This window comes from Chelonoidis abingdonii, chromosome 19, assembly GCF_003597395.2.
Source record: "Chelonoidis abingdonii isolate Lonesome George chromosome 19, CheloAbing_2.0, whole genome shotgun sequence".
Lineage (NCBI taxonomy): Eukaryota > Metazoa > Chordata > Testudines > Testudinidae > Chelonoidis > Chelonoidis abingdonii.
The window spans coordinates 3,796,360-3,809,875 of NC_133787.1; the positions used below are offsets into that span (position 1 = coordinate 3,796,360).

At 49.8% G+C, this 13,516-nt stretch overlaps 1 protein-coding gene across 7 annotated transcripts in view; it reads left to right on the plus strand.

The window, feature by feature from the left end:
* Positions 1-13,516, plus strand: part of TSNAXIP1 (translin associated factor X interacting protein 1) — a 52,026-nt gene that overhangs the window by 30,339 nt on the left and 8,171 nt on the right. For 4 of the 7 annotated variants that reach the window (XM_032788503.2, XM_032788506.2, XM_032788508.2 and 1 more), the window contains 8 exons: positions 2,626-2,761; positions 4,373-4,542; positions 7,446-7,605; positions 7,906-8,036; positions 9,305-9,433; positions 10,369-10,530; positions 11,527-11,636; positions 12,860-12,983. In XM_032788503.2, coding sequence (XP_032644394.1) covers positions 2,626-2,761; positions 4,373-4,542; positions 7,446-7,605; positions 7,906-8,036; positions 9,305-9,433; positions 10,369-10,530; positions 11,527-11,636; positions 12,860-12,983 — 1,122 coding nt within the window. The remainder of the gene's footprint in view (positions 1-2,625; positions 2,762-4,372; positions 4,543-7,445; positions 7,606-7,905; positions 8,037-9,304; positions 9,434-10,368; positions 10,531-11,526; positions 11,637-12,859; positions 12,984-13,516) is intronic. The other 3 variants (XM_032788505.2, XM_032788507.2, XM_032788504.2) reach the window with 2 other exon arrangements.

The window sequence follows — 13,516 nt, forward strand, 5'->3', positions numbered from 1 at the left end:
ATGTTTAGAAGAAGTATTAGGAGAGAATTAGAAGAAGACTTGTTTCCTCATAGCTAAGAAAACAACAAAGACCCCGAGTATACAAATTCCCGCCCCTGACTTTAAACAATCCAGTTCTCTGATTGGTCCTCTGGTCAGGTGTTCGGTTACCCTTTTCAGGTAAAAGAAACTTAACCCTTACCTTACCTATCCATTTATGACAGACCTTACCAGGCACAGTCAGCACAGTCTTGTCCCTGGGCTGCTTCCTACCTCGCCTCTTGTCACCTCAAGAGTAACTGCAGCTTCTCCCTCTGCCACCCGCAGCTGCTCTCAGCTACTGAACTTTATACAGGCCCCTCCTGTTTCTGTTCCTGTTCCTGTCCAGCAGACCCTTGTCTCTAATTAGTCTGAGTGTCCCCCTCCCTCGCCTCACTCCTCCTCCAGGTGCAGACAAGGAGGTTAACTGGCCCATGTGGCTACCGTAACCCCTTCAGCCGTGTGTGGGGTGGACACCCTGTGCCCCATCACACTGCCTCATGTGGATTTTTTGTTTAAGTTTCAGCAAGAAGGGAGTTAAGCTGTTGTGACAAAGTGGGGATTTTCCCTTGTTATGTTGTATGTGAGCCTATGTGAGTCTTATTGTTTTGCTTGAATGCTGTGTGCCTCAGTTTCCCTGTGTATTGCACCAATGTCTAGGTGGTGGGAATAATGGGGTGTGACTTTTGTGGAGGCTGCCTCAGCTGCCTGCATGGATACTATGTCCGTCCCTTCGTAACCTGAGACCCAGGAGAGGGATGCAACCAGGTGATTCTTGGCCTGAGAAGCGAGACAAAGGCCAGAGCAGGAGCAATAGGCAGGGCAGGGGCCAGGCAGCTGGAAGCGGGTCAGTCTCGGCTGGCTTGTGATGCAGGGGAAGGATCAGAGCCCTGGCTCTGGGCTCCCCTCCCCACAAGATGGACTTGGCTGAAAGTCACTGATTTCTGTGCTAACAAGTTCTGTCCTATGCTGTGTTCCTGTTGACTAATAAACCTTCTCTTTTACCGACTGGCTGAGAGTCACGTCTGACTGCAGATTTGGGGTGCAGGGCCCTCTGGCTTCCCCAGGAGCCCTGCCTGGGTGGACTCGCGGCGGGAAGTGCACAGTGTGGAATGGATGCTGGATGCTCCATGGTCAGACCCAGGAAGGCTGAAGCTGTGTAAGCATCTTGCCCTGGAGACAGTCTGCTCAGAGAGAGGAGGCTCCCCCAGAGTTCTGACCGGCTTTGTATGGAGTAGTTCCAGAGCATCACCCCGGTGACTCCATGACAATTGTTTCTAAAAAAGAAGTTAGGAGAAAACTTATCAAGCTTAGTCTTGAAGCCAGATATGTCTTTTGCCCCCACTACTCCCCTTGGAAGGCTGTTCCGGAACTTCACTCCTCTGATGGTTAGAAACCTTCATCTAATTTCAAGTCTAAACTTCCTGATGGCCAGTTTATATCCATTTGTTCTTGAAGCTGGAACTTGAAATGGGGCAGGGGTGAGGAAGTGCCTCTTGCTGGGCTCATTAAAATCCACCCACATTTAGCTGACCTGTGAATACTGAGCATCACCATTTGCACCTGCTTAGCTAAAAGCTCCAACCCTTCCGTGTGCACTGAGCGTGCTCCAGCCACATGGCGCTTCCTAACATGCTGTCCATCCACACTAAGCATGCTTCTTGCAGCCACAGAGCTAGAACTCCTGACTGGGGGATAGCGCAGCAGCTGCTGTCACCCCATTGGCCATGGGGAAGGCAGGGGTTAGGCAAGTAAATGTAAGTGTGGAAAGCACAGTTCCCTTTAAATGCAAAGGTCAATCTCCCCCTCCTCTTCTTGGCTTGAAGGTGCAGCTCGCCACCCAACCCACCGCTCCTTGGCTTGTGCAGTGAAAACTCGCTCCTATTTCAGTATATTTTAACCACCGGGGGAAGGAGTTCTGGGCACCAGGCAGGCGCAGACCATGAGTTCCAGTCTCAGCTTCTCACTGACTGATGCTAATGGTTCTGTGCACTTCACAGCCCTTCTTGATTAGCAGATCCTCATGCCCCTGCATTGTACAGCTGGGGTAATGGAGAGGTTGCACAACGTCACTTCTGGCAGGTCTGGGAATGGAAGCTGGGGCCAGATTCTCTGCAAGCCTCTCAGAGATTCAGATTAGGGGGGGATGGTGTTGGGGGGTGGCATGGGACAAAGGTGGTTTAAGCTAACTTCGTATATGTACAATACTACAACCAAAAAATGTAAAAGAACGCTATTAAGGTTGCAAAATCAATCACTCAAAAGGAAGGAAATGCCAAAATTAATGCTGCCTTTGCAACCTTAATTTGACCCCCTGGTGCATATGCATTATGATACTGGCTTTACGTACATGATCATGTGCTGTTTTCCCACAGGAGCCTGCCTCATTCAGTGCACAGGGTGGACAGTGCTCAGGGAATGAGCAGCTATTCACCATTTTGTTTTCTCCTCATTGTGTGTGTGTGTGGCCCCAGGCCTTATTTACTGTACACGATTCAAACCCTGCTCTGAAGAGAGAACGATTAGTTTTCTCATGGGCTTTTCAGCGATGCTCATCTCTGCAGTATCTGAGAGCTTGAGTTCAGCTCACCATCCTGTCCCCTCCAGGTGAACAAGCTGCGGAAGAACGTGGCCAAGGAATACATGCGCTACATTAACGAGTGTGACGCACGCAAGCTGCTGCTAGCAGATCTGAATGAAATGCGCAACCAACAGTTGGAAATGTCGCTTCGCCAAGTCCAAGGTAGAGAAAGCAAATTTTTCTAAGAGTTTATCCTGTAGCAAGCCCCAAACCCCGAGCCACATAACCAGCATTGCATGGAAGACTCAGCACTCACCCGCTACTTAGCATAACAGGTATTCCAGGGCCAGATCCTGCAAGGTGCTGAGAGCCCTTAATACCTTTTGACTTCAGTGGAAGTTGCTGGTGCTCAAGGATCTTGTGACTGGCAGGCTGCAAGGTCAAGCCCTCAGAACTAGCAAACCTTCTGGAAGTCGAGGATCTTGAGCATTTGTGTTTACAAAACTGCTCTGAGTTTGTGCCCGTCAGGTTAATTGCCAGTGATAGTGATTCTTTGAGTAGGTGGCCCCTGCAGAGTCACCCTCTGGGATGCTTTCACCCCCAGTGCTGCTGGTTGGGAACTTGCTAGAAGGCAGTAGCTTGGTGTCCACGAGTGCCCCATATCTGGATTTGAATGTTCAGACACAAAGAGAGTGCATCCCTGTTTCTGCTCTGTCCCTTTCTGCCAACCCAAAATCCAGCCTGGGACTTTGAACATGGGTAAGGAGGGCAGGGAATGTGGGTCCGCAAAGATAATTTACTCCAAGAACTACAGTTCCTGGTAAGTAACCTATTTTAGTTGAATGTTTGCATTACAATAGCAGCCAGAGGCACCAATGGGGATTGAAGCGCTATGCAAATACATATTTGCATAAATATATACATATGATCTTCTCATAAACAAACTAGTGAAATATAAGCTAGACGGAGTGGGTGCATAACTGGTTGAAAAACCATTCCCAGAGAGTAGTTATCAGTGGTTCACAAGTCAAGCTGGAAGGGCAGATCGAGTGAGGTCCCACCCCCACCCCTGTGTATATGATCATTACAGCACTGCTGAGTCTCTCAAATTCTGGCCCTGCTGTGCGAAGCTTCCAGCTACTCTCCAATCCCCATCCTCCTCCTCCTCCTCCTCAATTCTGGAGGAGCAGGTCCACATCTGCTCCTCCTTCAGCCCAGCAATTAACTGTACACTTCCTCAGCCCCACAGCAGATCTGTCCTCCCAGTCCCATGTTTGCTTCTCCTACAGTTCCTGGGTTCTTCAACCCACCTTCCTGCTCCCAGGCAGGGTGTCCCGGGGGGGAAGAGGCACCATCCTGCCCCTGTTGCTCAGAGGAGGGAAGAAGGGATGGAGCCATCTTGAGCTGCTGTGCTCTTTAGTTCTCCTTCCCCCCACCCCCATCCCGTGAGTGGAGTGTCAGCTCCTGGGGAAAGGGGAGAGAGTTCTGTCTGCCCCCTGCAGAAGCCCTGATTGGCTGCTCTTCCCCAGGAGGTGGGGCAGTGGGGAGGCAGCCAGTCAGATGGGGTTTCCCCCCCCAGGCAGGGCTGACATTCACAAGAGGACTGGAGATTCTCATGCCATGAGCAGATGGGCTCCAGCCCTAGCCAGTCTCATGTGACTCTTAAACTGTCAAAAGCTGGGAACACCAGGACTGCTGCACTGCCTCAGTAGCGACAGCGCATCAGAACCTCTGGGGGCTTTAAAAACACTCACTTGAGGACGTGCCTCCAGAGAGCTGGGCTCGCGGTCACAGCCCTCCATCTGACTGTGCACTGACGATTGTTGTTTAAAGAGGTCAAGGGTGAAGACTTGGTCAAGGTAACGCTAGCATTGAAGATAGCTCGACAGGACCTCACGAAAGCCCAGGTGGAGCTGAACACGATGAAAGCGGATTACGGAGACGTTGTACCCAGGAGAGACTTCGAATCGCAGGAGAAGAAATATTCTGATCTGTTTGAGAAGGTGATCATAAGGCTGTGTCTACCACACAAATACCATCCTGTATCTTGGAGTGCGGGCTGAAGTATAGACTAAGCAAACCCAAGAGGTGCTCACTCCAACCTTAACTTGTCCCATTGTACCTGACCTGGCTCTTGTCTGTGGGCATAAGGAGATATGGTAGGGAGGAAACGGTAATGCAGAAGTGCCTGCCTGTTGACAGTTTGGATCTCAGCCTTAGCAATATTTCAATACATCGTTTCATTCCTCCCTGCAAATAAATGTCCCATCCCCTTGATTGGGGCTTTCCATAGAACAATTAAAGAGCCACATCTGGAGAGCTGTAACCTCTGGATTCAAAGCAGGGCTGGTTTTGCTGTGGCGTGTTAACAGTAATATACAGAGGTGGAGAGGTGTTGGTTAGCATAAATATCCTCTGTGTAGCCTGCTCTCTTACTGGTAATAAGAGTCAATTTTAGCGGCATGTAGTGCTGTAAAGCGCTGTATAAACCAGGTAAAGAAGTTAGGTATCTCTTACACCATAGACCTCTCCATAGCATGGCTTACTGAAAGCAGCATGCAGCTGGCAGTTTGTGCCTGCCTGGTGGTGCTGCTGCATTTCCCTCTGGTATGAAATGAGTTCCTTAGCCTTCTGTGGCTCCAGGATCACCATGCTGCTAGCTGACTGAAGACATTTCCCCAAGCTGGACTGAGGGCTGGAATAGCCTCTGTTGTAGGTGGCTCGCTTTGTTTGTTTGCCTCCTTTTCAGAGCACATAGCGTGAGCACTTGGCTTGCAGTGCACACACGCTGCCTCTTCTCCTACAGTTCAGCAAAGGACATAATGAACAAAACTGAGCAAAGTCCCAGACCTAGCCCCGCTCCTGAGCTGTCATGGACTAGAAGGGGTCATTCCGTCCAGCTCCCAGCTGGGCTAGAGCCCAGAGCAAGGAATCACTCATGTCAATCTGTAGCAAGCCCACTGGTTGTTTCAGAATCATTCCTGCCACTGGTCAGGGTGCAAAGGAGAGAATGGAAGCATAAATGGGGTTTGGCTCAGAGTGACTCCTCTCCTCTGAAAGAAACAAAGAGCTGCCTGATAGACTGGAAAAAAGTTGATGTATTATCAAGGGGTCTAGCTTGGGGGTGCCCAAATTTGCTTTTTGGGCGCTGCCCCAATTTGCCTTAAAGGTAAACTGCAAAAAACATATATAGTGTGTGCACCTTTTTTGCTTCCCTCTGATAGGTTAAGGGAGCCTGGCATGTTTCTGGTGCTTTTCTGCCTGGTTGTTACATTAGAAATACTAGGCCTTCTGTATCTGTTTTTGCTGGAGCAAAGGCGCTCAGCCTTCAGTTACAGGGAAGCAGGTGTTGAATCTTTCACAAAGAGAACTTTTTGCCCCAGAGTTTGAGTTATAGATAAACAGAAACAGAATCATAAACAATGAAGGTGTGAATAAAACTCCCTTTCCCCTGTCTCAGGGTTTGGGTTTCAGTCATTATTTTGCTAGTCCTTCCATCCTTCAGAAGGACTGGTAGCAAAAACAGATCACTTCAGACCAGGTATTTCTCAAGTAACAAACAGATGCATGTCAAGCTGTCCTGCATTGGTTCAAGAGCGTGGGACCAACCTCAGGGCAGACTGTTAAGAACCAGGGCACAAACCCCAATGTGGCTGTGAGTTCTATACTTAGATTTCACTAAGCAATTATGAAGTGTGAACTCCTCAGGCACCGTAACAGCCTTACCATGGAGTCACACACAGTCCCCCCGGGGTGCTCCGATCTGTCTTGCCGCAGGTCAATTGCACCTGAGATCTCACACCGAAGACGAGACTGGTAGCCTATTCTATAATAAACTATATACCAATTTATTAACAGGAAAAGGAAATAAGATTTATCTACGTGGTTACAGCACCTAAACATAGATACATACAAATGAGTTAAACTTAAGTTTCCAAAGTAACAGAAGCTTCAGTAATAAGCAAGTTCTGTATGTCCTTCAGGGCTAACCCAGGCTAAGCAGCTGGGGAACTTTTGCTTATGCCTAGTAATCCTGGTTCCCTGGAGTCCAAGTAGCACAAAGAAACAGTTCCTTGTTCTTAGGCCTTTTTATTCCCTTCCCCATTTCAGCTTTGAGATGCAAGCTCAACTGAGGGAGGACTTCAGTTGCAAGACTCCTCTTCATGCAGTGGGAGGAGAGCAAATAACAAAGTCTTATACCTTCTTTAATGTTCCTCTCTAGTAGTTCATGTCTGTCTGTCTGGTGATTTACATAGGCTTACGACACAAACACTCAACCATTACCTTATCACATGGGATACAGATGTTATAAGGTGAGATGAACGCAGGCAGCATCTCACAAGCATTCAGTAGTGGCTAAACACTGAACTCACTTTTATAATTCTAATACCTATTTTAACAATACTGTACACACAGGGGAAACAGACTGAGCCCAGTTAGGTATTTGTCAGTGTTCAACTGAGGCAGGGGCCTTTGGCATGAGCTGACACCTGGTCTGCCAGTGGCACAGGGCCCCCAAGACCTTTTTTTTGTTGTTCTTTAAGAAAAGGCCCATTCAAGCCCCTTTTACACCATAAGAAAAAAAAAATTTACAAAAATTATTTTCAGGTCATCTTTAAAAAGCAGCAATTCCCCATCAGTGTGGCAGCTTTCAGAGGCTACAAGTCCCAGGAAAAGATGCTTTGCTTGATCTGGGTGGCCAAGTGGAATATTGCATCCCAGGGCTCCACCTCCATTCTAAATATCAGCAGCCATACTCTAGGAAGTTATGGACTACCCCAAGCTCACCTATGCTGCTCTTTGGCCACCTCTGGGCTAAAATTCAGTCTGAAAAGGGATTGAATAACTGTGAGAAGTCCAGAGCCATCAGCACTGGTTTATCTCTGCCCCACTTTCCCTTTGTTAGATGGAAGTCCTGCAGAAAGATTTTGATGACCTCCAAAAGGAGTATGACACTCTGCTGGAAATCCACCAAGAGACCGTGGAAGAGCGAGACCGGTTCTACAACGAACTCCAGCAAGTTCAGCGCAGCTCCACCCCCCGGCCTGACTGGGCAAAATGTGCAGGTACCAGGCTCTCGTTGATGATTTGCTTTGGACATCCCATCTCAAAGTGCTATGAGTTTGTTAACCTTTGGGCACAGTGCAAAGCCCCATTTCTTCCTTGCAGGCTTTTATGGAGGAGGTGGGGCTGGCAGCTGGAGGGGCTCAATGACTCTTGTTTTGTATTGTGTGTTTAACGTAAGGGCTGAGCACCGACAGAGATCTGTACAAATCTAAAACTCCCACCAACATCGCACCCAGCTGGAGGACATCCTGGGAGTGCTCTCCCTCCTTCAACAGCTCAGTTTGTTTCTGCTCTTACAGAGGTGATTTCTGGTGGGCCTGAGCGGTGGAGCTATCTGGAAGAGGGGAAGACCAGTGACCAGCTGGTGGATGTCCTTCTGGAAGAAATAGGAACAGGAGTGCTGAAGGAGAAAGACTCCTTCCCCGGGCTGGTATTTGTGTTTCATTCTTGGTTGCTTTGCTCTGGTGAGAGGACTTGGTAATACATATCTGACTGTTGGCAAAGTAGGAAAGAGCCTTTCCCATTTGGAATTACATAGCTGTTTTCATGGATGCAATATTGAACATAAAGATGAGATTGTTAGGGTACTTGTTTGCTGGAAGCCTTAGGCCAAGGACAACCAGTTGCCCTCTTGCTAGAGGAGAACAAATCTCCAAGTTGAGATTTACCAGCAGCTACTGAAAGTGCGAAGTGCTAGCTAAGGACTTGTTGCCCAGGAGTTACTGGGCTAGGGGTATCGTGTCCCTGCCAGACACTGCCTATTGCTTGTGACCTGTGATAGCCACACTTTGCCTCTGTGTCTTCCCTAGCCCCCAAACATACAGCTGACAAATGCTGCATTATATAAAGATCTTCTTGTTGATGCCTCCCTAACAGGTAGCTCAGTAAACCCCACGTGTTGTGACTGTTTACAAGCAGTTGATCTGTCACGTGTGGATTCAGATTTCCTTTCGCCTGCCCTCATGAGCTGGAGACTCCTGCTCACAACATGTCTCTTCCTCCTTAGTTGTCTCCAGGAGCTTGAATGGTTTTATCCTCTCCTAGGGAGTTCTCTGCATCACTGCTGGAGGCTGTCCCCTCATTTTTTTTACACTGAAGCCCTTGTCCCTCCCCCTCGTTGCGGCTAAGGTAGATCAGAAGGGACTCTTTCCTTTAGCAGCTACTCAGTACACTTGCTAAACTGCCCCCAGAACACAGACCATGTTGAGTGATGCCAGGCGCGCCCATCAAACTGCATGTCAGAGATCAGGGAAATATTACTCCTCCCTGGGAAATAGCCATTCACTAATATGGGCTGGAGGGTTACCCAGCCTGTGTGTGTCACCTGTATGACACACTCACCATCGGTGTCTGGGGAACACTGTCCTGTGAGGCATGCACAGAAGTTGTGTTCACAGCTGCGTGGGTACAATGGGGTTAAAATGGGAGTCACAGATGTAGCAAGGGTTTTATCTAGCTCACTGCAAGGGGGAAGAGATGTGCCTAGTGCAGACTCCAACTGACTCATGTCCACCCTTGTGGCTTCATTGTGGCACCAGACCTACCTATGAAACACTGGGGATGAAAGAACCTGTCCCAGATGGCTCCCACCTCGTGAGCTTACCCAGAGATACAAACCTTTTCCATGGCTCCATAGTCTATGGAAATAGCTTCTTTGCCACCTGATGTGAATTCGTGTTGGTCTCCTGTATTATCTAGGGCAAAGGGGACAAGGTCCCTGTGTACCTGAGGTACGAAGGCCAGGTAAAGAACAAGAAGCTGAACAAAAAGGATGTGGTGAACATCCTGAAGGAGATCTGGAAAGAGAAAGTTTCAGCAGATCTGCAGGTTCTCTTTATCCTATTTTTTTCCATAACTAAAACCCACTTGATTCCTTGCAGTCAGCTACTGGGACAGTCCTGCTGGCTGGAAGGGGTTGAGAAGCCAGGGCTGCACCCAAGCCACAGTTTATATCACTCTCCGACCCTGTCAACAGAGGATGCAATAGGAGCAAGTCATTTTGCTGTCTTCCAGCCCCCCTTCCCCAGTGTCACTCCTGGGGTGTTCATGCCTGCTGCTATCCTGATGAGTGATGGTGCTCCTGTGACCAGGACTCCAACATGGCTAGGCAGTGTCTTGCTGTTGTGCCAGCCATCCTGGCACAGGGTCTTAACAGACATAAACCACACACCCAAAGTACCGTGCAGCCTATTAACTAAGCTGAGCACCAGGGGGCCTTAAGGCAGCTATGAGTGTCACTGTGGTCAGCAGGAAGAGTCAGGGAAGCTTCTAGCATGACACTGATAAAGTGCTCTGCATGGTTCTACAGAGCAGAGATCAGGCCCCTTCCTTAGTCAGTAAGGCGGGGGGGTGCTCCGCTCCCGGTGTGACACTGATGGGCTTGGGGAAAACCTGCCTACCCCTCCCTGGCCAGAATGGCATTGTCCAGATGTGCTGGCAGAGGGCAGGATGTGCAATTGTGTGGTTCCAAGAGAGGGTATGGAGGTCCTACGAATATGGGGTGGGAGGAGGAGATGTAGTGCTCAGCCCAGTGGCCACTCTTCATTTAGGAATATCTCCTGTTTAGGGACAGGGAGTGATATCCACTGCTCAGGTCCAGGGGACTGCTGGAGTTACTGTGCTTCATCCAGCTGTGAACACCTTCAGGAGAAGGAAGGTGGCCTGGGTCTTCTCTGGTGTTTGGAGCTCAGGAGCAGCTCTGAAGGGATCAGCCCCCTCCAGCCTCAGTCTGTTTTCTGGAGCAGCTGTCATGTTTTTTGCAGAAAGGGAAGCAATCCAGCCTTCCAGAGTTCTTCCTTAGCTACCTCCAGAAGAAGTATGGAGACTCCTCTGCCTTCGAATGGGCTTACACCATCTATGAAAACATCAAGCTGTACCGATCAAACGAAGCCATGAGCTTGTTCTATGACATACTGAGTGGGAAGGTGAGTGGCCCAGGAACCTGGTGTCCTACCTCTGCTTCCTTGAGCGTGAGAGCGAGGGAAATGGGGGACAGCCCTGTGGGGAGCTGAGCACTCACGCACCCCACCGCTCACAACGAGAGTGAGGGTACTCAGCACCTTGTGGAAACTCTCAGGTACCTATTGGAAGGCCCCTGTTCTTTCAGGAGCACTGATCACATCACATCCTCCCACTGGTGTCAGAAGCCACAGTTTGCTCAGCTACATACTTACAACCCCCTTCACTCCCCAGACATCTAGTCCTTTACACTTCACAAAACAGCATGGCTCCCAGCTGCAGTGCTCCCATGGGCTGGGCAGCCCAGCCAGGTTCATTTCCACCCTCCCTGGTCTATGGAGATGGAAAAGTCTCCTGCATTTCCTCATGCCTCTGGCTGTATTCTTCCTACGTCGCCAGTACCCTGTACACACCCTGCTCTGGATACTGCATAGAAACGGCGGCCCAGGAGTTACATCCGTCCTGCTCAAGAGTCGCTGAGAGGCATGGATACTCTCAGCCATGAGGGCAATGAAAGTCTCCATCTTCTGGCTAAGAAGCTGACTTGCATGCAGCTGTTCATTGCACGTGGGGCTGTCACAGCAGAGATCCTGTCTGCTGCCCATTAAGGTGAGGGATTGCCTCAGCACCATCCCTCACTGTGTCGTGCAATGTGCTGGTATTCTGGCTGCTGCGCTCCACCCCAGAGAGGGCTGCACTTCACTGGTCTAGTATATCATTGCACAGGAACCGCTTTGGAAGGATGGATGTTCTGTAATAAGTGAATAGAATACCAGCCCCGTGGGGTGGGGGGGGGAGGGGAGCGCCCTCTGTCTTGCTTAATTATTTGTAAATCACCAGAAATGAGGTGCTGCCTCTGGGTGGTGCCATCTTCCCCATTACTACCCTGACTTCCCTTCTACTCCGGGAGTCTAGCCCCTCAGAGGTGTGTCAGTGACCTGTGGACCCTTCTTGTTTCACAGGTGGATGAAGGACTATACCATGGCCAGAACCAGCTAATCGCCAACCTGCTGAAGGAGCTGATGGCCAGCGACAGCTCAAACAGCGGAGCGCTCATGACGGAACAGTTCAGGTAAGAGGTGCTGCGGCTGTCCGAGCCCTGCCATCCAGGGGAGAAGAGCTTAGAGCTTCATGGTGTTTAAGGCCAGCCAGGTCCATTCAATCACCCACTGTGACCTCCTGTATATCACCCGCCACTACATTTCACCTAGTTACCCCTACACTGAGCCCAAGGACTCAGTTATGCCATAGTATTGTAGTCCCCAGGAGACTCACTCTTGTGTGCCACAGGGAGAGAACAGGAGAGACAGGTGCCCCAGTACTCCAAGCCCCTGTGATGGCAGGGAGTGAACTAGTCAGAAGCAGAGTTGCGTTGCATTTCCAGTTTCATCAGCAGGTTTCACTGGTTCTCTCCCCTGCAGAGTGATCTGCCACAGCTGTGCACATGCCCGCAGAGAACACCAGTTCCATAGGCACCATCTGCATCTCTGTCTTGGGCTACATTCTGCCCTCAGCTAACTCTGCACAGGGCCAGAGGCTTCAGCAGAACTTATGAGTCCACCAGAGGGCAGAATCTCACCACTCTGCTAACAGCTGTATTACAAGACTCTGGCTAAGACACCCTGTAACACTCTGGCACCAGCAAAATGAGTCCCGGTTTGGGGTCCAATTTTCTGAAGTGCTCAGGACCAGGTTGCCAGGTGCTCAGCACCCACAGTCTGGAGTGGATTTCCAAAAGCATTTGGCACCCACTTTGCAAAGCTCTGCTGGAGTCTGGCCATGTATTTTAGTGCCCAGAGGGGAGCCTAGGTTCTTTGGGAAATCCAGCACTGAATACCAGGACAAAATACATCTGAACATTCTGCTCTAAGGATCATTTTTGCTCATTCTTGCCCAGTTAAGCAACTGTTGTAGCAACTGACAAGTGCCAGATTACAGTGGTTTCCTGGGAGATGTCCTGATAGAATCATCCATTCAAGTTGGGGCCACATTTTCCAAGAGCTCAGCACCCAGCATGCACACACATGCTGAGCTCTAGTGTAAACGGGACCCGTGTTTTGATGACTGCACAGGAGCTGAACTTGTCTGAAGATTCTGCCCTGATTGCAAATGCTGAGCTCTTAAAAACCTGCTCCTGGAGTGCTGGCCTCTGAGGGTGCTACACGGCTAACAGCATGATGCACAGCCATGCACCGCTTGATTGGAGAGCTTGGTCACACTCAGAGTGTGTGTCCATGCACATGCTATTGTACCACATATACCTGTGTTTGTGTGTTCCTCTCTTTCTCCATACAGCCTGGCACTGAGGGCAGCTTTTCCCTTGAAAAGTAGTGATCAGATCCAAGAACTAATAGATGCGAGCAGGTACAGGGCAGAAAGCCCAGAGGAACTCATCGACTACAGATCCTTATTCATGGAGGTAGGCTGCAGCTTCCTGACTCTTTCTTCTGGTTTAGGTTTAGCTAAGGAAGAATGGTTTGAAGCCACATGCTAATGGAACTGCAGTCCCCACTGTAGCATCTACATCCTGAAAGCAGCCTACAAAGGATGAAGATGGACCTCACGCCCTCTCATTTATGATGAGTAAAGGAGGCCTATGGCATGGCTCACTCACCCTTGCACTGGTGTGGGGCATTGCCTCCAGCTCCAGCACCTCCTGCTGGCCACGTGTCTGTAGCCCCAAGTCTTCTGTGGCTCTACCCTCTGGCCAAGTCACTTAAGTTCAGACTCCTTCCAGGATCTCATAAACAAATCCAACCAAAATTGAGCAGTTCTCCTATCCTCTGGGGCTACTGAAGTCTTTTCCTCTCTACTTCCCTGGCAGGAGCCTACACTGTCCCTGTTTCTCTGTACATGCACCCTGGGCTTCTCTCAGCCAGGGACCTATCTCCTCTGCCATCTCTCGCTCATCTGAGCTCCTTCAGTCTACGTATTATGGCTTAGCTCTGCCCC